The 25,078-nt window shown below is 36.7% G+C and overlaps 1 protein-coding gene across 4 annotated transcripts in view; it reads left to right on the top strand.

Moving 5' to 3' along the window:
* kazna (kazrin, periplakin interacting protein a) overlaps nt 1–25,078 on the top strand; it is a 60,607-nt gene that overhangs the window by 32,619 nt on the left and 2,910 nt on the right. For 3 of the 4 annotated variants that reach the window (XM_082188609.1, XM_082188611.1, XM_082188612.1), the window contains 9 exons: nt 10,552–10,743; nt 14,744–14,880; nt 14,966–15,136; nt 15,330–15,413; nt 17,244–17,418; nt 17,558–17,742; nt 21,909–22,032; nt 24,132–24,337; nt 24,501–24,619. In XM_082188609.1, coding sequence (XP_082044735.1) covers nt 10,552–10,743; nt 14,744–14,880; nt 14,966–15,136; nt 15,330–15,413; nt 17,244–17,418; nt 17,558–17,742; nt 21,909–22,032; nt 24,132–24,337; nt 24,501–24,619 — 1,393 coding nt within the window. The remainder of the gene's footprint in view (nt 1–10,551; nt 10,744–14,743; nt 14,881–14,965; nt 15,137–15,329; nt 15,414–17,243; nt 17,419–17,557; nt 17,743–21,908; nt 22,033–24,131; nt 24,338–24,500; nt 24,620–25,078) is intronic. The other variant, XM_082188610.1, reaches the window with a different exon arrangement.

Here is a 25,078-nt window from a genome sequence, read left to right as displayed (position 1 = left end):
GTCACCTGAGAGATAGAGAGTGAATTTTCCTGAGCTGGAAGCACACACACACAGAGAGAGAGAGAGAGAGAGACACACACACACTAGTCTCAACATCAGGCTAAAGGAATAAAAAAAATGTCAAAATCATAAGCTCCACTCTGTCTCTGTCTGGCAATCGGGATGCACATATATATACCCTACCATTCAAGTTTTGGGCTCGGTAGGATTTTCTTTTTAAAAAAGGAAGTCTCTTATGCTCAACAAATCTGCGTTGATTTGATCAAAAATACAGGATTTTTCCTTTTTGAAAAATTTTAATATAAACAACTGTTTTCTATTTTAATATATTTAAAAATGTAATTTATTCCTGTGATGTCAAAGTTGAATTTTCAGCATCATTACTCCAATCTGCAGTCACATGATCCTTCAGAAATCATTATAATATGCTGATTTGGTGCTCAAGAAACATATTTTTTTATTACCATATTGAAAACAGTTGCGCTGCTTACTATTTTTGTGGAAACTGCGAATACTTTTTCAGGATTCTTTGATGAATAGAAAGTTTAAAAGAACAACATTAATTTGAAATATATCTTTTATGTAATAAGTGTTTGTTACGTTTGAGCAATTTAATTCATTACTGCTGAATAAAAGTATTAAATGAAGTTCCAAATATGTTCATGAGGAGCCTAATCAGGTAGTCCTGTCAATCATCATTACGTGCCTAAATTCAATTCAATTTAATTCTTCCGGCATCTCCATCTCCTCCTCTATTTCTCTCATTCTTCCTAGTACCATTATAGGGTGGTTGAGCTTGGAGTTTAAGCCAACCCTCAGGTTTGAGTCTCCTTCAAGAACAGCAAGCCAAGTTCATTTATCATTAAAGGGATACTTCACCGATTAGCATTAAGCTTTGTATTGGTAGAAACCCGGTAGTATTTTCGAATGACCGCGTGCTTCCCTCCCTCATGTCCCCCTGATATGAGAGATTTCTGTATTGTGTGTCTGGAAAAAAAACTCAGATGATGCAAAAATCATAATTTTGCATCATCAGAGGCTTTTTTGGCTAGAGGCTAGAGACTACAGCCAGTAGTAGGAGCTGGTTCCACATGTTTTTAAAATACGAATGGGAAGGTGAACTAAGGTGAAATGGTTTAAAACATTTTACTGACCCAAGACTTTTGAATAGTCGTGAGTATTTACTAGTAAAAAAAAATTATGCACCACTTTGCAGCCACAAGCATCTTCTGAGGAAGAACTGGGGCCGGATTCACAAAAGAATTCTTAAGAAAGAAGTTAAGAAAATTCTTTAGACAAATTCTAAGAAGTTCGTAAGAATGTTCCTAAGTGCAATTCTTGAAAATTTAAGAAGTTCTAAAATATTTTCTTAAGAACATCTTAATTTGGTCGCCATGTTTTTAATGCGCTGTGTCAAGTTAAAATAGATCATTTTAAAAGAGCCTGTCTCAAGATGCAGCTGTCTTTCCAATTCATTTGCGCTCCGTCTTTCTTGTGCTTTAGAGCGAATGCGTCTTGTATCTGTGTGGTGCCTAGGTAATTCTAGAGTAGTGATCACTGTTTTTTATGATCGATCGGTGTCACTTCAGAGTACACGTCCACATTCCTAGTAGTAATTTGTATTATATGTAGCTAGTGTTATGTTGCAGTGTTTACCATTTAAGACAACCCAGTCAATTTATTAAACATCCCACATTTGGGTTTATAAGACAGGTTGGAGGTTGTCACTCTAAGAAGTTATTTACGATGATTTTTAAGAACATTCTTTTCGGGAATATGAATGCTTCTTAAATGTGATCTTTCTTAAGAAATGTTTTTGGGAATTAAAATCATTCCCAAATAATTTTTTTTTAGATTAGAAGTTTGAAAACAAGAAGAAATGGGCAGTTAAAAAGATTTGTATTCTTAAGAATGTTTCGAGAATCCGGTCCCTGTTTACTGGAATTGTGAGCTTTGTGAGATTTTCGGGTAATTTCATCATTGTCTTTACAACCTTAGTGAGAACTGCTGTGCATTTGAATGAGCTGCCAATTTATTTTCTTTGTCATTTTTGTTGGTTGGTTTGTTTTTTGGGGGGATTTGGGGGATATGTTTTTGCCTTTATTTTTATATGACAGTGGAAAGCACATGACATGTCCCAGATTAAACTTTTTTCCCATGAGCCGACAGCCCTTGAGCATCCTAAGCATCCTGAGCATGTGCACAGCCGAGTGCGCCACAGCTCTGATGCCTTGTTATTGAGGGATTTCAGCTTTACAGCACCTAAAATCAACAAAAAAGTGTGGTTAGTTACTTTGTGTCAGTCAAATTACCTTTATCTAATTAAATGGTGGTTCTTGGTAGGGCTGGGCAATAAACAATATCATATTGATATTTACTTAAAGGTATAGCGGAGGATCTTTCCAAATTTTAGATAAGACCCGCCCTCTCCACTTTTTGAAAAGTTTGATTGATTCACCAGAATGATTGACAATTAGGAGGACCAATAGTTTAGACTACCCACCAGGAAGTAAAACATCCTCCGCTATACCTTTAATGATGATAAGCTCTGGAGATTTTTTCTTGATATGGATTAATGTAACAGCCTATCATACAGCAGAAATAAACGTAAAAACAGCCAGTCAGTGCATGTCGCTAGTAAGTAATTTCTGTGTGTCTCTGTGTGAATGAACGGCGTGGTTTCGTCTGATACACAAACTCACATACATTTGACGCTCACATACATATGTGTGTTTTTAGCATCTGCAGTTTCAATATGCTTTGAGAGTCACTTCACAAGTTTTTCACCATTTCATTTGAGAAAAACTACCGTCAAATACACACTGAAACTAAAACTAAAACTGAAAGATCTTCACAGCAATCTGTCAAAACAAAAGTTCGGTTTAACTTCAAGAAATTATGACCGAAATATATCACTCACTAAACAAAAAAATAAATACTCAAATGTACTTCTCAAAGTAAAAATAATATTATCATTTCTAAGGAATATCATACAACCAAGATATTTTTTTCATCCATGTTTTACATTTATATAGTTTTGTTGTGAAGCATCTTGACAAAAATACAAATCCAATGTTTTGTTGTAAATGAATTGATGATATATTTTAATTTTAAAAGCTTGATTAAATTGTTAAAGTTTATATAAATTTGTATTAAATCATAAAACACAAAATCCTAAAAAATAAAATAGAATTTAGGGGAAAATAAAAGGGATTTCATGGGGCCCTATATGAAAAGGTGGCTACTCTGTGGAGTTTAGTTGTGAACTAACAAGTTTACATGTTAACATTAATTCTCAAGGTCTAACAAATATGTGGAAAGCATTTCCTTCCCCCATTAATAGTAAATGAATATTGCAATGATAAATATAAATTTTGTATGATATGGAAAAAAATATTGTTCCATATTGCCCAGCCCTAGTTCTTGGCCAGAATAGCTTTCAACAATATGGACCAGACGTTATGTCAGTGATCCAGTCTGGCTATGAGAGACTGCACACATTCACTCTCTACTGAACATGTCATAAAAGGGAGAGAGATGGAGTGTTAGAGAGACACTACCATATTATCTTACAGTGTTTTCTTGGCCCTGACTCCAGGTTGACTCTTAGAGACTCTAACTGATTGAGGTTCTCTATTCACTAGCTTTGAATCAAAGGTTATAAATTATGAATCCATTGATCCATCATCTCCATAGAGGGAGTGACTGTGGCTGCAGTTCTTAAACAAACGTTGTCTCATTTATCACTCTTTTATTCTCTTAGATAAACTAAGATTTTTCATCTGGGTCACGTTGTCAATTTATGTTGGCTTCTGTAAGTGTGTTTATTATACTTCATAAGTGTAAGGACTTCTGTTTCTGTGACTCAAAGACTAATTATCCGCTGTCAGAAGATGACTCCAGCCTGCTGTTGTTAGTCTTTGAACAACTTTGAGCTGTTGTCAGTCGAATCTTTGATTCCTCTCTTTCCTTCCTTCCACACATCTCCTCGCTCACGTGGTTGGCACAGCATTTATTCACACTTTACATTCCTTTGTGTAAATGGGATTGTATGTTTGTCTGTGCGTTAAGCTGATGTGTGTGAACCCTGTTGACAGGTGTAATGTGTGTGTTGATAAACCATCCTGAGGGATCCGTAAAATTTAGCTCAGTGTTGAAAAGCAACACAGCTATATTCAGACACACATATTTTGTGTGTGAATCAGTTTTGGTTTGTAAGTACCAGAGTGAATATGTCAGTGTGCACGTATGACCTAGTGAGCTTAATCACATTTTTGGGCATGCTTGTTAGACTGCTCAACTGTTACTGCCCACATTATGCTGCCAACACCAAGGTCATGGGTTCAATTCCCAAGGGAGATACAAACTGATTTAAAAAAAAAGGTCACTTTGGGGAAAAAGATGTGCCGAGTCAAATGTAAAAAAAAAAAAAAAAATTGTATAAGAAACATTTGTATTGAACAAATTTCTTGATAAAAAATTTGGGGTCAGTACGTTTTAAATTTTTTTTTAAATTTGTATTTATTTTAAGGAATTAATACTTTTATTCAGCAAGGATGAATTAAATGTAATCAGAAGTGACAGGAAAAACATATAATGTGATAATTATCACATAAAAAAAAATATATAATGTAAAAAAAATATATATATATTGAATCTGAAATGGAGATGTCATGACTAGTTTTGAATCTCAACACAGCCATGAAGAAACATTTTTGTTAAACAGTTAACTTTTTAACCGAGAGATGACATATTAATTTAATATTATTTGGAATTTAAAACATTAGACTGCAGAAGAGAAATATTTGATAAAATAATTTTCTTTTTTCTTTTTTTTTCTCACAAAGTGAAACAATTGAAGGTCTTTCTCTCAGATGGGAATTTATCTTTACTGAGCATGTGCTGTGTAAGTGTCATCTTTCAATTTAGTGTGTTACATTTGCCCCCCTGCCTCCCCCAATCACATGCTGAGATACTTGGATCAAAACTGATTGACAAAAACAAGTGAATGGAGATAGATGCCAATATCAGAGGTTTCCTGTGGCTTATTCTGAGAACAGTGTGTTAGTTGTTGATTGTTAACTTCAGTGTGTGTGTATGGTTTCCTCTTACCGGAATTTGGCAAGTGAGAGAGTGTGTGTGTGTGTGTGTGTGTGTGTGTGTGTGTGTGTGTGTGTGGATATGTTTAAAAAGAGAGTCATTACCTGTTTGAAATTCTGCACCTTGACCTTAGATCCTTCTTTTCCTTTTGCACAACGTGTGTGTGTGTGTGTGTGTTGAACATTGGTGTCAGTTGTAGCTCCTCCTTTTTAAGCAGCGAAAGAGAGGGAGGGCTGAGGATAGTTAATATCTGTAAACCAGTGGGAGTCGCTCCTGGCAGGTGAAGAGGGAGTTTGAGCTTTTGAATAAGCTTGCTGTTGGATTCCGTTCAGGAGATGATAGTTGAGATTCTTTTAATCCCAATCATTTGATTTGTGGAGATGTCAGCGAGGAACGAGGGGTGAATGTGGGTGAGTAAACGAGTGATCGTGAGCGTTTCCCTCAGGCTGCAGAGAAACGGAGAGCAGCAAAAGTTTCTTTATAGCTGCATGACTGGTTTTACGGAGTGAGGGTTTTTGTGTGTGTTCAGATTATTTATGTGTATGCATGCAATGAAGCATCAGAAATTATGGACTGTTACATCATCAGGCTTGTTTATATTCGAATAGACAGTCATGCATGCACACAGGCATGCACATGTGGACACACACACACACACACACACACACACACACACACACACACACACACACACACACACACACACACACACACACACACACACACACACTCTCTCTCACTCTCTCTCTCTCTCTCTCTCTCTCTCTCTCTCTCACACTCACACACACACACACACACACACACACACACACACACTCACTCTCTCTCTCTCTCTCTCTCACACACACACACACACACACACACACACACACACACACACACACACACACACACACACACACACACACTCTCTCTCTCTCTCTCACACACACACACACACACACACACACACACACACACACACACACACACACACACACACACACTTGGATAGTTAACAAATGGACAGTATATCAAGAGTTTAAGTTAAAGTAAATATTTGTGAAGTGTAAAACAAAAAATTATGGTGTTGCTGATGATCATTTCTTTAGCTTTAATGGTGTGCATAATAATAATAATAATAATAGAATATTTTACCAAAAATAGGCATATTTAGGCATATTGTATATAACTGTTTATATTATACAGTAATATAAATATGTATAATTTGCTTTATTTTATGCTATTAATGCTAAATATCTCTCTTTTTATTATGTGGAGGTGTCACGCCATTAGACTAAGTAAATGAACATTGAAGTAATTCCACATAAACATGATTTAATTGAGGGCGCTTTCACACTGGCAGTTTAGTGCGGACCGGGGCACGGTTCGCATGAAAAATCGTTAATGTGAACGCTGTCATCGGACCCGGGTGCGCACTAGAGTACCGAACCCGAGACTAGCTGGAGGAGGTGGTCTGAGCTCGGTTGCTCCCGAACCGTGGTGCGGTTCGCGTTAATGTGCAAGCAACACGGACTCGGGTGCGCGCTTGTTCAGGAAGTATAGTATCCCGCGCATGCGTATCACTGTCGATATCATTGTTTGATTGCGTTTGCGATGACGTAAGATCACTGCAAACGCACCTGGGTTCGATACAATTAATTGAGTGTGAAACCAGACCAACGCTGCGGGAGGCGCCGGGAACTAGCGCACTCGGGTTCGGACCGCAGCAAACGAACCCAGTGGAAAAACGCCCTAATAGTAGGAGGAAAGCTTGAAAAATTCTTATTTATTTCCTGAAATGATTTATGTGAGTCACTCAACTCTGCAGGACTCTGCTTTTTTTTTTTTTTACATGTCGTCATCATCATTCTGTTTAATGTAAAATTTATTTTTAAAAGCTGACAAAACATGCAATGATGCATTGTCGTGGAGCTGTTTGCATCAAAATAGCCCACCATCAGAAGATGGATAACACAGAGCATGGTGAAACTCTGGGAGTTGTATTTATCACACTGGACAGGCCTGGCATCGCTTCATCCCACTGTACATAAACTGAAGCACGAGCTTTCCAGAACAGAAACAAATACACATCACAAGCCAGCGGCTTCGTTATTATCAAGTCCAAACTTCATGTGTATGATGCAAACGTTAATCTGATCAAATGTGACTCTGCAACACTCATGCCGACAGTCACTGTTATTTTTTGAAAAGCTGTTTATGGTTGCTGTGAGATTAGAGTAAATGTATCTTAAGTACAGTGACTGATCACCTTTAATTAATTAATTAATTAATTATTTAACTTTTTTAATATATATATTTTTTTGTTGCCTTCACTACGTTATTTTTTATATTAATTAAAAGCCCAAAGATCAGTCCTCTTCTAGTCATCTCCCTAAAGCTTACAAACTCATTTTGTGGTTGACTGCACTAATAGAATTAATCAAACTCTTCAGAGCGTGGCTATCAGATTTCTGCCCTTTTCTGTAGTGTCCTCAAAGGCCAAGACACTCAAGACTCTTTAAATTGCATGAAAAGCCCACACATTCTGTGTTTTCTTTCTTTGTCACACTTAAAATGTATTAATGTCATTGCCTTGGTTAGCAAAACATGAAACCAAGTGGTATCTATAGCAAAGAAGGAACTTAAAGGGATAGTTCACTTTGAAATAAAATTTTGGTATGTTTTAGCTTACCTCAAGGGCATCCAAGATGTAGGTGTCTTTTTTTCCGCAGTAGTTTCAATTTTGATATTTTAGGTCAAACCGTTCTTGTCTGTCAGTCATATAATGCAGGTCTATGGTCACTGTCTCAAAGAGCATGCACAGAGTCCAAATTAAAACAATTCCCCATCATCCAAATTAAACAATTCCCCATCGTAAGTACACATTGATGGCCTAAGACACGAAACGAGCGGTTTGTGTGAGAAAACGAACAGTATTTATATCGTTTTTACCTCTTGTACACAGACCCGTCCAAGTGATCTGAGAGCGCGGGCGGGTATAGATATATACAATAGAAGTCGCCTTGGCGACTGCAGTTCATTGGAACGAAACCGTAGCCAAGGCGACTTCTATTGTATATATCTATACCCGCCCGCGCTCTCAGATCACTTGGACGGGTCTGTGTACAAGAGGTAAAAACGATATAAATACTGTTCGTTTTCTCACACAAACCGCTCGTTTCGTGTCTTAGGCCATCAATGTGTAAAATTGAAACTACTACGGAAAAAAAGACACCTACATCTTGGATGCCCTTGAGGTAAGCTAAAACATACCAAAATTTTATTTCAAAGTGAACTATCCCTTTAAGTGGAACTGACTGGAAAAATTGCTCAAAATAAACTACTTCGTAATAAACGTTTAGCGTCATTTCCAGATACCAAGTGGTTTGATATTTTGTTATTTCATGCCATGGACGTTGTTTGAAGTGTTTGCTTTTTTGAGGGCTACTTCTGTAGCTCAGCTTGTTTAAATTAGATCTGATATCCTGTTTTTAAAGGCCTAAAATGGCAAGCAGAGAGTCCAGGTAAAAACTCACTCCATACACTTACGTAATACATAATAATAATAAATAAATAAAATCCTGTCTGGACAAGAAACTACGGGCTAGTGCCAACTGTAACCCTTCACTGAACCCATAAGCTAATCTTGAGTCGCATCTGCATTCTAGAGGCTCATTTTTGGATTAGTTGATGCTAAGGTTTTACAGCTCTAATCCGTGTAATACAGCCTGCCGGATCTGCTGTGCTGTCTCGTATCTGCAGTCTGAAAGTAAACTAAAGCACACTCTGGAACTGCATTAGATGCTTGTGACAAGACTTCAGCCTGTTCTGGCAAGGAGGAACACCAGATGTTCAGGATTCCTCATCTGTTCCATACCAGCCAACTGTGATGTGAATGTTTATTAGATTGTTGAAATTTTAAACTCACACAATCTCCTCACAGTGTTTAGAAAGGATAGAGAGTGAATCAGACATCAACTGAAGCTCTCACGTGACTGAACTAAACTCTTCAGAATATGGCAACAACTCAAACTCATAAACACGGCCATAAAAACATGGGTCAAAGCTCATTATGAATGACACACACACACACACACACACACACACACACACACACACACACACACACACACACACACACACACACACACACACACACACCTTACATTGGTACACACCTCACAGACTACTGTTTTATAGTCTTTATGGTTTTATTCACACATTACTGTCTGTACGCACACTTATCTCTTTGTGTAAATCCAGAAGTGCTATTTAAGAATTTAAAGCTCAAAGATTGTAGTAAGCAGATGTTTTGTGATTCTGTATGCATATGTGTAGAATCATGCATATTTAGATAATGAATGTGTGATTTCGTTTTGTACTGTATAGATGCATGATTACGGTGTCTTCTTTATCACTATCATCCTTTACCTATACTCAGTTTCTATAGCTTCTCTTTGCAAAATTCTGCAGAAATGACTGGAATGCTCTTATGCTTGTGTCCTACAGTAACACCTGCTGAGTGGATCTACTTGTTTCAGAACGCAGTTTCAGAATGTAGGAGGAATATTTGCATATTGAGTATGTAGTTAAATTGACGGAATACTTCAATATTTATTTTCTTATTCCAAAATATATACAATAAAAGACGAATCCTGGATTATAATTGCCATTATAATAAACTTCTTCAGGTATATTGTGATTTATTGTTATGGTTAGGGGTTGCAGGCACTGCAAAATGAATAAATAGAAAAATAATATTTATATATTTATTGGGTTAAAAAAAACTGCATTTAGTTGAAACAGAAAAGTTTTACAACACGTGTCGGTCAAAAATGACCTTGTTTTTTTTTTATTTAATATTTTGTATTTTAGGAGATTTTATGTTACCAATGTACATTTATGCAGTAGTTATACTCCATTTATTCACTTTTTCAGCATGGACCTGAAAATTACATTTCCAAGTTAAACTATCATAAATCTTGAATGTTTTGGATTTCATATTTCTAAATACTTGGTAGATTATTGCTGAAGTGAAAATTTTTTTTTTTTTTTTTTTTTACTTGAAAATAGTTATATGAAAAATGCTGAAAAAGTTCATAACATAAATCTAAACAAGTTGTGTTCCTAATTTGAGGTTGATATCTCAAAAATTGCTTTTTGTTTGGGTACAGTACCAAATGCTTCCACTAGTTGAAATTTGTTTCCCATTCATTTCCAATGCGCTCATTTTTGACCGAGAACAATAGAAGTGTGACTATTTCAGACTTTTTAAAAAAAAAATTATTGATTGATTGATTGATTGCATTAAAAATCCACTTGGCTCATGCCACTTCTTATAACAATGATTGTAAATAATTGAATAATAATAAAAACCTTCAACTGTTTAGCAAAGTAAATCAGGAAACCATCACAGTGATGCATTATAATGTTTAATTATTCTCTCTCTTTTTGTCCTTTTCTCTGTAGTGCTGTTGCATGAGGAGGTGGTGCGTCTGCAGGAGGAGGTGTCGGTGCTGAAGCAGGTCAGGGAGATGTTGAATCGTGAGCTGGAGGAGACAGGAGGAGGATGCTCCGTGGAGCTGCTGTCTGTCTCACAGATCCGAGTGCAGCTAACACAGAAGGAGCAGGAGCTGGACAGAGCAAAAGAGGCATTACAAGGTAGGAAATGAATACAATAAGCCCGACCTTTCATCCCCAGCTCTCTGCCTACCCCTGGACCTGTCATTTTGAAATAAACAATAGACCTAAAAGCACAAACCCCTTGTTTAGTGCTAACTAACTGCCAACTTGCTCAGGGAAACAAAGACTATTTATAAATATTATGGAGAGAATAGGAGTGCTTGATTATTGATTTCATTCATTTATGAGTGATTTATAATGGTTTATGCATTCATTTTGGCACATTTTTAACGTGTCATTTACATGAATTGACTTGTGGAGCAGCATTAGCCCATTATCACTATATTACTATACAATATATATATATATATATATATATATATATATATATATATATTTACTTTATATATTGTTGATTATTAAATGCAGGGCTGTTGATTTAACGTGTTAATTAATTTAATTGGTTATGGAAAAATAACGTGTTAAAATAATTTAAAGCATTTACCAAACCTGGCCCCTCCCCCAGACCTATGTAGATAATCTTACACTTCATATAGTTGATTGGTGATGAACATGATGCAGGGCAACAACTCACGGCGTGATGGAGCCTATGGAATGTAGTAAGAATACCCCTAAAATTCAAGATAAAAATGCCCCTGTATGAGTTATGAGTTGATGTATGAGTTGATATATATATAGGCCTATATGATATGATATGATATGATATAGTTAAGCAATATCAATATCACACGAGTAACGAGCGCAGTATCACATGAGTGCTGTCTTTGTCTCGAATAGCATGAGTGCAAATGTGATATTGATTTTATACAACAGTTCAATAAATAAGAAGGTAAAATTGTGATATATTTTACACACAATATTGTCTGTTTTTACAAAAAAATTCCAACGAATATATTGCCTATAAAGCCAGAGCAGAACTGTTGTGCGTCTCCGAGCAACACAACAGCTGCGTTTTATTACTGAATGAATCGAGCGAATCAATCGGGTGAACAAATGATTTAATGGCCCATTAATAAAGAGAGCTAATAGGTGTGTTCGACTTGAAGCGGCTCTGCGCAGGCCATTCAGTGTGACATCAAAGTACTGCGTGAGAGATTAGAGATCATACAGAGCCGTCTGCTCTCTATTCGCTCTCGCAGTACTTTGATGTCATACACCGATTATACACACCTATTTACTTCATTCTTGAATGAATCAGCCATTTCAACGAATCAAATGAATGACTGACTCAATGACTTACTCATTTAGACATTTACCCCCACCTAATAGCAGTTTTAGATTCTTATATTATATAAATGTATTATTATATTATATTATATACCTCATATTTAAATAAGAGTCTCAGACAAGTGATTTGATCCAGTATATATATATTTGAAGTGAAAAAGGTGTTTTGACTGCACCATTTAAAATTCCTCAAAGCGATTTAGCTTTCTTTATTTTGTGCTGCTGCTCATTTTTCAGTTCTGAAGCTGTGAAATGCAGAAGTAATCAGAACAGCACTGACCACAAAACTGCCATAATATTCTCAGTGCTTAGGTATCAAGGGATTCTAACCTCCTTGGTCTGACTTTGTCTTGAAGTCTAGTCTACTTTTTCCAATGACCCTTAAAGCCCAGTGTGACAGGAATGCAGGAATATATTCTAGATTCTAGATCAGGGAGAGTTGAATGGCAATCCTGAACATTAATATCACCTAAACAGCTTGGCATTGTGGGTGCTGCCTTCTGTGTTCATCTGAGCAGAGCTGACTTTGTGTGTCTGTAGTATTCTGCGAAGGCTTACTGAAATCAGTTATGAAAATCATAATTTTGAAATGAGCATTGTACATGTCTGCTGTAGAAATCCACGGCAGCAAGAGATGGAGGGATAAAGAAAACTCATAGAACTAATAATGTGATTTGTGTGTGAGCTAATGGAAAAGGAACATGTTCCAATATTAAATGAAACGCACACTGTTTGGGAGAAAATTAAAGAGCTCTGCTTACAGGATCTACTGATCTGAATGTTCACTGCTATTCACAATCTCTCTCCACCTCCGCCCAGGTGTTCGTGTGTGTGTATGTGTGTGTACATGAGTGTGTGTGTTTTTGGGTTTTTTTTGTGTGTGTGCCTTTTGGCTCCTGTATAATGAGTCTTTAAGTGGTGGGTGAATGGACTCAATGTCCTTGGAAAAGAAGAGCTGCAATTTGCAAGTCAGAGCAGAGACTATACAAACAACCTAAAACAGTCAATTACTGCCTCTGTTATCACACAATATTAACCACAGCCAGCTGGAGAGAGAGAGAGAGGGATTGGACATCTTGGACATCAAGAGAATAAAAGTAATGTATAAATGGGAACGGTTGTATGCAAATTAAACCGTATTATAGTTTTAAATTGATCGAAACCACAGACCAAAATAGCACATGAAAAAACATTTCAGAAAATCTTTAAGTGTAATATTACTACATAAAACCGCACTGACAGGTGAATCCATAGCAGCAATATTTTATCAACATTGAGGTCCATTATAATGGGTAGATGAGTAATTCCCTTTCTTATATCTCAGATATTCTTCATGCTTTCTCTTGGCCTCTCGACAAGGTCTTATTATGAATATTATTTTAATTCATACTGTTTAAAACAGAGCAGAAGGTTGATAATAGTCAAGGTTGTGAAGCACTTCTGATTTGTCAGAGCAAAACTAGCAGTGGAGCACAGAACCTTGATTTTAGAAAATTATTTTAAACTATTGTGGTAGATTTTTCCCTAAACCTAACTATCTGGGTCGTCTCCAATCGACGTTCCCTGGGTTGTCTCTAATCGACGTTCCCTATATAGTCTACCTGGGTCGTCTCCAATCGACGTTCCCTAACGTCTCCAATCGACGTTTAATATATAGTCTACCTACCTAACTAACTTTCCCTAACTAGCTTTCTTGCTGCGCAGCAATGATCGACAAACAGACTTCAGCAAATGTCCTTTAAATGCTTTAATCACGGCCGGAAGAGTTCCCGAGCAGTTCTCAGGGAATCTCTCCCAAGAAGCAGCAAGGCCGGAGGATCTCAGACAAATTCCATTGAGAATCCCACCAGCTAAAAGAATACAACAGTTTTTTTTTATAGAATAAGGAGGTATGGCAAAAATTATATGAATTTGATTGGTTCTTCATATGTAAACCCTTCTGTTACTAGGTAAAACAAACTTTGTTTTAATGATTACTTCATTGTTAATCACAAGGTTCAAACTTAGTCATCGGTCTAGTTTCATTTCCCATATTTGTTATTTTTACACTCACACAACCAAAGTAAAAGGGGTATGGCAACACAACATACAACATTCAAAAACACAGGACAGAATGTTTTAGTACATTGTGTTTCAAAGTGTTATCATGTTAGGCCTAAAAAGAGAAATAAGGTTAGAAACATAGTTAGTTTAATATACAGTTCACTATTTTATCTATTAAAAATCCACCTCACTATATCACACATTGCAAAGTTAATACAAGTATTTTCATTTTCAATAATAAGAAACATTATTGCTTATAATGTTTTCTCTTTCTTTTTGGTTTGTGTTATTTAATTATTGGTGCTCGCAAGGCCTCCAATAAGGATTGCTATTGCTCATACTTAGAGTTATCGATTTAAAATAAATCCTAACCCTATGTATTAAACTTTGGTGTTTGTGCTATGGATATGAATTATACCTATAATCATGCAAATTGAGGAAACAGACTACTGCTCAAAGGTTTGGGATTAGTAAGATGTTTTCATGGTTTCGAAAGTAGTCTCTTATGTTCACCAAGGCTGCTTTTTAAAAAATCAAAAATACATTAAAAGCAGTAATGTTGTGAAATATCATTGCAATTTTAATTACAAGTCACTTCACAAATCCTTCTAATATGCTGGTTGGTGCTCAATAAACATTTCTTCTTATTATTATCGATGTTGAAAACAGCTTTGTTGCTTAATCTTTACGGAAATACATCTGAGGAACTTTTTATATATCTTTATCTTTATCTCTCTTTTCCCCCTAGCAATGAAGGCAGACCGGAAGCGTTTGAGGTTGGAGAGGACTGATCTCGTGAATCAGATGCAGCAGCTCTACACAACACTGGAGAGCCGTGAGGAGCAGCTACGAGACTTCATACGCAACTACGAGCAACACCGAAAAGTATACTCGCATGTCTTATACATTAAAACTTGCACAGCAACTTTAAACATGCATAAATTCATACACAAACTTGTTTGTGTTGTAGGAGAGTGAGGATGCAGTGAGAGTCTTGGCAAGGGAAAAGGATATGTTAGAGCGGGAGAAGTGGGACCTACGTCGACAAACCAAAGAGGCCACAGAACATGCAAGTGCACTCCGCTCTGCACTGGACCTGAAAGAGAACAGGATCAAGGAACTGGAGGCTGAACTAACTATGGTAAGATACACATCATTTAGAAAAACAGGATACCACACATTAGAATATCCTGCTTCTTGTCTGCTGAGTGGGTTTATAAATATTTGAAATGCGTGTTTATCTGGTTTCTTCAAACTATCTGTCAACTAGCTCAAAAACTTTAGTGTTGAGTAGTGTATGGGTGCTTTTGTTTATGTGTGTGTTTCTTTAACAGATGAGTAACTTTATGGCTCAGAAACTAGAGAGTCGCGTGTTTGTTCGATCTCCAGAAAGACCAGCATCACCTAAAACCGTGTCGGTAAGATCAGCCAGGCCTGTCACTCAACCCCAAGTCCCTCTTTGATTGGTCTGCAGTGTTGACTCCCTCTCTGAAATGCACAATTTAGACAATGTTATTGGTTGCACGTGTATTTTGTTTTGAGAACAAACACGTTGTGTATATGGAATGGAAAAAGCATGTGTAGTTATGTTTCCTTGTTGTGAGTATCAATGTGTTTGTGTGTTTCTCTCTGCATGATAGTTTATTAGAATGTTTAGAAACTCGGGAAGCATTCTAACCCAGTGATAATGGAGAACATGGCAGTGGTGGTGGTGGTGGTGTTATTTGGGCTTGTTTTCTGTCGTGACTGTGATGTGAAATGATTTTGAACTAGGCCCAACATGGAATCTGCAGGTTTTAGCGCACCGATTGTGGGAACAGTTGTGCAGAAATTTGCAAAAATTATTTACAAATGGTATAATGTATTAAACCGTACTGAGAATTCACTTTTATTGGTTGCCTGTTTTTATAAGAAAACAGGTTTCCCACAGTCCCACATAAAATAGCAACATAGATTTAAATATTATATATATAAAAAAAAAAAATATATATATATATATATATATATATATATATATATATATGTATGTGTATAGTCAAAAGTCTTTGGCACGTTAGTATTTTCACCCCAAAAAAACGAGTTTAAGCCAGTTATTTATATATTTTTTGTAGCGTGTCAGTAAGAAATACACACATTCCCTTTACCATTCATTTTAATAATCCAGTGAGATTTTTGTATGCACAAGGAGTCTGACAACAGCCAGTATGATCTGATCTCACCAACATCGAGTCCCATAGAGGACTCGATGATGGTGAGATCAGATCTCTGTGTGGAATATACCGGCTGTTGTCAGACTACTTGTGCATACAAAAATCTCAATGGATTATTATAATTAATGGCTAAAGGAATATTTGGAAATGTAAACTGATATTTCCTACTGACACACAACAGTGTGTGTGTATATATATATATATATATATGTATATATATATATATATATATATATATATATATATATTTAGGGACGCACCGATATGAACATTTTGGCCGATAACGATAACTGATAATTCTTTATATTTGACAGCCGATAACTGATATATTGGCCAAGAAATCTAAATCCAATTTTTTTTATAATTTTTGAGATTATGATTACAAAAGCAAAAGTCTCACCATTCAAATCCATGTCTCAAGCAGACAATTATAATGTTCTCATTATAATTTTATGTAGCCGATATGACATGTTGCACTTTACTATATTTTCCTTCTTTCCAATCATATTTCAAGCAAATAAAAACCATCATGGAGAACCATCTGAAGTGTCTCAGCTGAAGGAAATAATCCATTATTTATCGGCTTAAATATATCTGCAAAGTTTTCTTATCTTGCTGATAACGATAACATAAAAAATTAACATATATCGGCCGATATCGATATGGTTGCCGATATATTGTGCATCCCTAATATTTTATAAACATAAAAACAATCCTTATGTTTCATATAAATAAATTATTATTAATAATATAATTATTAATTATCAATGGGATTTAACACAAGGGGGGAAGAAGGATGTAGAATTTTGACAAGTTTAGAATTAAACAAGTTTAGACATATGTACTATTTTCTGCAGAGTTCTGTGTGGGCCTATTAATAACTTGTCTGTAGCTCGAGACTGCCACTACTGTGAAACGTTTGGAGCAGTTATTCTGGGCAGTACTACACATTCATTTTCACACATTTTACACTTGTTTACAACACTCTCTGGACAAAGAAGTGGACCTAATTGAATTAAATCTGTTTGTGTGTTCCAGGCAAAACAGTCTTTGGCTACTCTCACTAAGGATGTTCCTAAGCGACATTCGCTGGCCATGACCACAGAAACTGTCGTCAACGGCAACCAAGAGTGGGCGATGCATGCAGAGCTTCCTCTGACTGCGGCGATACGACAGAGTCAACAAAACCTTTACTACTCAATGGACAGACAGGGTACATACAGTACTCATTACACATACAATAATGACCTGTCTTTATAAAGATCTGAACAAGCTGAAATTTCCCGAGTTAAAATCAGCCTCCTAATTCTGAAACAAATTCACTGAATCAGTCATATGTTTGTGTCTGTTAGCACTGAAAGCATCACCATGCGTTTGCGATGCTGATGGCATCAGCATGATGTCATCAGCCGCAGCCAGGATCAGTCCGTGTCACTCGAAACAACCGTCTGTCATCTCAGACGCCTCAGTGATGGAGGGAGAGAGATCCTCAACGGCATCCGATTCACCACGACACAGGACACACTCCCTCTGCAATGTAAGACACAAACACAGAATTAATCTCACTGTGACACTCTTTGCATAGCAAAAATACAAACGTGTACGGTGGTGTGGCATGATACTGTCTACCTGATACCCAAATCTCAAAATACATGTACATTTACATTTATTCATTTAACAGACTCTTTTATTTAGAGCGACATACAAATGCGAAATTTATAGCAATTCATCACAGAGCCAACAATATTTATAGTATACTATATTAAACAATATTCATAGGTTAATTGAATGGCTAGATTAGGAAACAAGCTAAAGCAGAGGTGAAATGCAACCTTTTTTTTTGTTATAAATGCCTTGGTTTAGGTTGTGAAGTATTTTATGAAGGTAAAATGATGCCATAAAGTATTGCATGCACAGGGTAAAATTTGTGAAAGTGTACATAAGATTGCAAGCGTAAATTAAATTTGCATGCGCAAGAGAAGATTTGTAAAGGTGTAAATCGCCTTTCAAGTGTAAGAAAAAAATATTTGCAGCATTTAACTGTTATTCGTAAGTGTAATTCATGTATTGTGAAGCTGCAGCTTCATGCTAAAGCAAAATAAATAGGATCTGTATTCTTCTGACTTCCATTTTTCCGCGCTTACACTTTTGGCATGGTTTTTACGCTCAAATACGGCCAAAAGTATTGCAGGCCCGTGAACAGCAATTTGCGACCGAAAACAACAGAGTTAGGAACTGCAAAACAGATTCACTGCATAAAATCAAACTTTGTGTAAAAAATAAACTGTTGCAAATGTCTAAATGTGTGCATGGGCAACAAAGTTCCTGAAATAGCCCGATTTGTACAGTTACGTCTTTCTTTTACCTGCACTTCCAGTTTTGGCACGATTCTCTCACTCACTGAGTTTTGCAAGCGCGGAGAGGAGGGCGGGTCCACCTTCTTCATGTAGCCAATCAGATAAGCTTCTCGCTGACTCTAGGTTTACTCTTATCTGATTGGTTCAATAAACACGCCAGTCACCAGAACACATCTTTATCTTCATTTGGCTCAGAAACCTTCTGGTTGCCGAAATGGTACTTTTAATGCACACATACATGTTAAATAAATAGATAAACAAATCAATAAACAAATAAGTCATGATTGTTTAATAAGCTGTGCACTATTAGGCTGATTAAGGCTGACTAACATTCATACTGATTTTCAAGCTGGTGTTAACGTTACTGGATTGAAATTTGATATATTATATAATCTGTTACACCACTGAGCAGATGTTAAACTTTACAATCAAAACATTTAATACCCATTCTTTATGTAATAATACAATTCTGATGCAGTGTTTTTCACATCATGTCTCTGTTCGTGGTATTTAACACTCAATTATGTATTTTGAAATATTGTCTTGGTCGCACTGCCAATATTGATTCTGATTTAGTGATTACTTTCATGTGACTGATCAAGCTATTATATGTAGCTAGTATAAATAACAAAATGCTTTCTCTGTGTCCAGATTTGGCTGTAATGAAAAACTGATACTAAATCAACATAAACTCAACTTTGACAAAAAGTAACTAATTATGTCTGAATAAAAACCCAGCAACCAGGGAATATACAGCATCTTGATATGTTCATGTATAGGGCTATACAGCCATCTAGTGGTTACACGATGGCATTGCAGGTGATAAATGGTGCATAATTTAGAGATGCTCTTAAATACACGAAAAAATATCATTGTAACTCATTTGAGTAACATAATAATAGTGGAATCCTCCCAATCAGTAGACCGGTGAATTTATGCATGCAGTAGGTCAGATACAAAATTTTCATTCTTAACACACCAGCTCGAAATTCAGTATGGACTCATATAGTCATCCTAATGGTGCACAGGTTATTAAGCAATCATGATCTATTTGTTTATTTATTTAACATGTGTGCATTAAAAGTACCATTTCGGCAACCAGAAGGTTTCTGAGCCAAATGAAGATAAAGATGTGTTCTGGTGACTGGCGTGTTTATTGAACCAATCAGATAAGAGTAAACCTAGAGTCAGCGAGAAGCTTATCTGATTGGCTACATGAAGAAGGTGGACCCGCCCTCCTCTTCGCGCTTGCAAAACTCAGTGAGTGAGAGCATCGTGCCAAAACTGGAAGCGCAGGTAAAAGAAAGACGTAACTGTACAAATCGGGCTATTTCAGGAACTTTGTTGCCCCATGCACACATTTAGACATTTGCAACAGTTTATTTTTTTACACAAAGTTTGATTTTATGCAGTGAATCTGTTTTGCAGTTCCTAACTCTGTTGTTTTCGGTCGCAAATTGCTGTTCACGGGCCTGCAATACTTTTGGCCGTATTTGAGCGTAAAAACCATGCCAAAAGTGTAAGCGCGGAAAAATGGAAGTCAGAAGAATACAGATCCTATTTATTTTGCTTTAGCATGAAGCTGCAGCTTCACAATACATGAATTACACTTACGAATATGGTGCAAATATTTTTTTCTTACATTTGAAAGGCGATTTACACCTTTACAAATCTTCTCTTGCGCATGCAAATTTAATTTACGCTTGCAATCTTATGTACACTTTCACAAATCTTACCCTGTGCATGCAATACTTTATGGCATCATTTTACCTTCATATATTTAATTGTTCAGAAGAGGTGCGCAAAATATGGTGTTACTATTATTGCATACATGGTGTTAATATTATTTGCCCTGTCAAACTTTTAGTAAAAAAATTACATTATTACTGTATACTATTATTATTATTATTATTATTATTAATTTCTATTAATAATTCAATATTGGAATTAATTGTATTCTAAAATTATAATAATATTATTGTTACTATTTTTAAAAATGTTATGTGCAGAATGCAATGTGCATATATTATTTACTCAATTAAAATGTAAAGCTGCAGTCCGTAGTTTTTCCTCTTTGTCGCCATCTCTGTTCGAAATCTGCAATTGCAGTTATTCGCAGAATTATCAACTTTACGTGCGTTGTGCCTCGGCATGGCACAGCCCGAATGAATCCAATGTTTTGAGGAGAATGTGTGGTTGTCAATCACCGCGCTGGTGGTGTGGATACTGTCATTCGGAATCACAGATTCTACTTTTTGGAAGTATGACCAACATAAGAATTTTCACCGTAAAATATCATCTGAAGAAGTAAGTAACATCCACTTTTGTTCTGACCAACTAAGGGAAAAAAGCATTGCAGTAAATCGCGCCGATTAAATCTAACGATTGCTTATCATATCACGTCAAACCGTGCAAATTATACTTTATTCTCAAATTGTTAATGTTAACAACATCAGCATTGCGTGACTACTTTTAATGCCCTTCCGATATTTATCCTTGTTTTCGCATGGGCCGGTTGCAGTCTCTTTTTTTTCTCCCAAAGTCTTTCGCGTTTGTTCGGGTGAATCTCCAGTTGTCACTGGTGATTGTCGTTTGAACCTTTCTGGATCCGCCATCAAATTGATTTTAATTATATCAAGAGCTGTGAGAAAAGGCTATAAATCTCCACCTCCAACATCCTCACACACAATATAGCCTACTAGCCGAAACACCTTCTTTATGTGTACAGATGTGACGTAATGACGCAAAGACATGCTCGAATTTCCAGCGGAAATTCACCAGTACCACTGAAATTAAAAACATTATTACAAGCTTACCGTTTTGAATCGAGCTAAGGCAAGCAGATAGTTTTGAACACTGGCTGGTTATGTACTTACTAAAAAAGCTACGGACTGCAGCTTTAAGTAAACATTTTGTCTGCAATAACAAAAAAATGTAGGGACTAAATAATCATTTGAATAATTTTAATTTATTTTTAATTTAATAATAATTGCTATTAATTCAATATTGTGATTAATTGTAATCTAAATTTATATTAGTATTTTAATAGTACTGTTTTTAAAATTGCAATCTATAATAATAATAATAATAATATTATAAAATCCATTGAAACTGTAAAGAATTAAAACCACAGCAGAGCACCCATCGCCTTCTGTCCTTGCACATCTTGAATGACACATCTTGAGTGGTATTATGATACTTTAGCTGGTATTCTACCGTGAGATTAAGATATTGTGACAACCTTCGTGTGCATTGGGCCATAATACTGAATAGCTGCTCTGCTCATTTTTGATGTATCACCTTTACTTCTATTACTTATTATTTCTTTCTTTGTCCCTGTCTCTAGTCTCTAGAGGATCTAGAAGAGCAGAGACGCAGAAAGAAGAAAGAGAGGATGGGTCTGGGCTCTCTGTCGCGGGTGTTCGGTCGAGGAAAGCAAAGAAAGTCCCTGGACCCCACTCTGTTTGATGGTACTAACACACCCGACTACTACATAGAAGAGGATGCTGACTGGTGACGCTGCTGAGAGCCCCGCTACTCATTTCTGTGTGTGTGTGTGTGTGTGTGTGTGTGTGTGTGTGTCTATCGCTGCCGTCTTTATGAGCACAAGCTGACTGTTCAATGATTCCAAACTGTGCCGCAGTAGAACCAAACCTCCCCTGTGTGTGTGTGTGTGTGTGTGTGTGTGTGTGTGTGTGTGTGTGTGTGTGTGTGTGTGTGTGTGTGTGTGTGTGTGTGTGTGTGTGTGTGTGTGTGTGTGTGTGTGTGTGTGTGTTAATTTTTTACCCACTTTAGCATCTCACTGGAAACTTGAAGGACTGCTGAATGTGAAATAATAGTCATTGTGCACTCAGTGCTTGTAAATGTTTCCAGATGCCTTTTTATATCATTTAACGCTCATTGTCTCAGCTGTTTTTAAACCTGTGTGTTAAACATATTGATGGAGCTCTCCTGTAGGAAGTCAGCAGGGCCCTCAGTGTGTATGAAAACCTCCAAAAAAAAGGATGTGTGCCATTTCACACTGTGATCTAAAAGATATCTATTCGTCTAACTGTAGCATATTATGATATTTGGATATTTGATGTAGTTATGTGACTTTAGTGAGCAGTGGCTCGCCCTGCCTTTCCCACAGGAGAATTTATAACCACCGTAACACACACTAACTCTGACAAATCCCTTCACAACAACACTAACCAGGAGGCAAAAAATTATTTGAGAACAGTGTGGAAATACAAAACTCAGATCATTGGTTATAAAAGCTTGGGGTAGTTGTCATGGAAATTATTACTGTACCTTAAATAAAGCAGGGTATGACATAGAGCTCCACAGTAGTTTCCCATGCTGCTTTCCAAATGAGGAATGGATTGCCTTTACAGGGCCTTTCACCATTAAACGTTGTAATTATAGTCTCTTTTTTATTTTTCTGAAATCAGTGCTAGCTATCATTCAGTGGCGGATTCTTACCATTGTGTACATTTCAATATTGCACTGACATGAAATGAAGAAATAAACAAGTTTTTTTAGAGCATGTAGTGTGTTCTTCATCAGCTGGAGATGAAGAGACGGCTCTCGTTTCCCCTGCTGTGTTTTGGCTCAGGCTGGTGCTGAATAGCATGGAACTCTAAATGGCATGGAAATGAAAATGGTAATAAGTTATATAACTACAGACTATTTTGAAATAAAATCAAAAACACTGAACAGCGTGTGGCTGAGTTCTTTGCTCTTTGTAATTGTGTTTTGGCACTTTGCCTCCCTGAGCTTGTCTTTGGCTACCTCATCTGCCTGATGGATCTCAGGTAATAGAGTGTGTGTAATCATAATTAACTCATTACTAAATATCCTTAACCACATGGGGCATTTATCTGTGTGTGTGTCAGTGTGTGTGTGTTTGCTTAATCCATTTGTTCTTTTTATCTCACTTTGAAGTCTTGATGGGGGCTCTCAAAGTCAGTTTGGCGCATTATGAATTCTGTATTGTTATTCCTCTGCAGTGCCTCGTTAGCTTCTGGTGATGTGCAAGCTCCACAATCCTGATAATGAAGCACTATTAGAAAAGGGGGGAATACAGTTTAATATATGGATGGCTTGTGTAGAATAGATGAGCAATCTCAGGCAAAACCAGGCTAGACGAGCTGTTTACGTCTTTTCTAACAACATTTACTCTTTACAAGCACTTAGCTGTTAGTAGCCATCTGGTTTGTCAGTCATGAATTTATAACCTCTGGACCCAAACACTTTAGGTTAAATCTAAGGAAACACTGACAGGTTCACCCATGGAGGCTTGGGTTGGTTGAAGTTTTGGAGGCGGTTTAGTGCTGCCGTCTACTGGTAAAACAAGATGCTTTAACAGGCGTAGTAGTGGTGTTCAAAAACGTGATATAAATGGAAATAAAAAAAAGTATTACATGACATTTATATAACTTCATATCACTGAATTAATACATTTTGTATTTATGGTACCGTGAACACACCTGTCTTTACCTGAGAAAACACGATGAATATGCTCATAAATTAGAGAAAACCTACTCGCATTTAAGCCCCGCCCCTCTGCCGTCATCCACCAATCTAGACTCCGACAGTTTATCAAGCCCCGCCCGCCTCAGTGTGAGCCTATCAGAATGCGAGGAGCAGCTGGATCGGCTTCAGCAGGTGGAGCTCGCGCGGACGGCCCCCATGTGTCGTTGGCGTGCCGGAACCGTGCAGGCGTGGCTGGAGGTGATCATGGCTATGCCGATGTACATACGGGCCTGTTCAGACAACGTTAAAAGTGGGAAGGTAGATGTGTGACCTTGTATTATATAATCTACTCTTATTATACATAAACACGTCTACATGAGGCTATAATTATCATGATTAATGATCATATCAGCTCTGAATACTTTAGGCTATTTTGTGCTGAATTTAAGAATCCCACATTAATATCGGTGTGTTTGGTTAGGTCTTGTTAGTTCTTACAGATGAGGACCTAGAATTTGTTTTGGGTATCAGTAATTCAATGCACCGCCGAAAACTCCGTCTGGCAATTGAAGACTACAGGGATGCAGAATCAGGACATGGGTGAGACACAAACACACCTTTAGTCATAAAAATTATATCATAGAAAGAGCACCCCTGCAGATCCTTATTGCTCTGTGTCAAGGTGACACAAATAACCCAAAAACTGACCTTTCTAAAATGATCAGTCAAGTGGTGTGACTACGCAAAACCATAATGCACAATATTATGTTCATAATTCATGATATTCTTGAAAATATCATGATGTACATGTACTTTTCTCCTGTAAAAAATATATATTCAATAAAGTTTCAAAATAATACAAGATCAATACATGTTAAGTTCAGACTACAAAATTTGTTGCATAATGTTGATTACCACCAAAAATAAAAAGGCTTGTCAAATATTATCATTTTTAAAGCGTTTAAATGACAACTTTTTCTTGTAAGTGGTATATTTTTCTAAACCATATGAAACCAGCATGAATAAAAAGCATTTTAAGCATTTACTTCTAGATTTTAA

Source organism: Leuciscus leuciscus (assembly GCF_965113295.1).
Source record: "Leuciscus leuciscus genome assembly, chromosome: 13".
Classification (NCBI taxonomy): Eukaryota; Metazoa; Chordata; class Actinopteri; order Cypriniformes; family Leuciscidae; genus Leuciscus; species Leuciscus leuciscus.
This window is presented reverse-complemented; position numbering and strand designations above follow the sequence as displayed.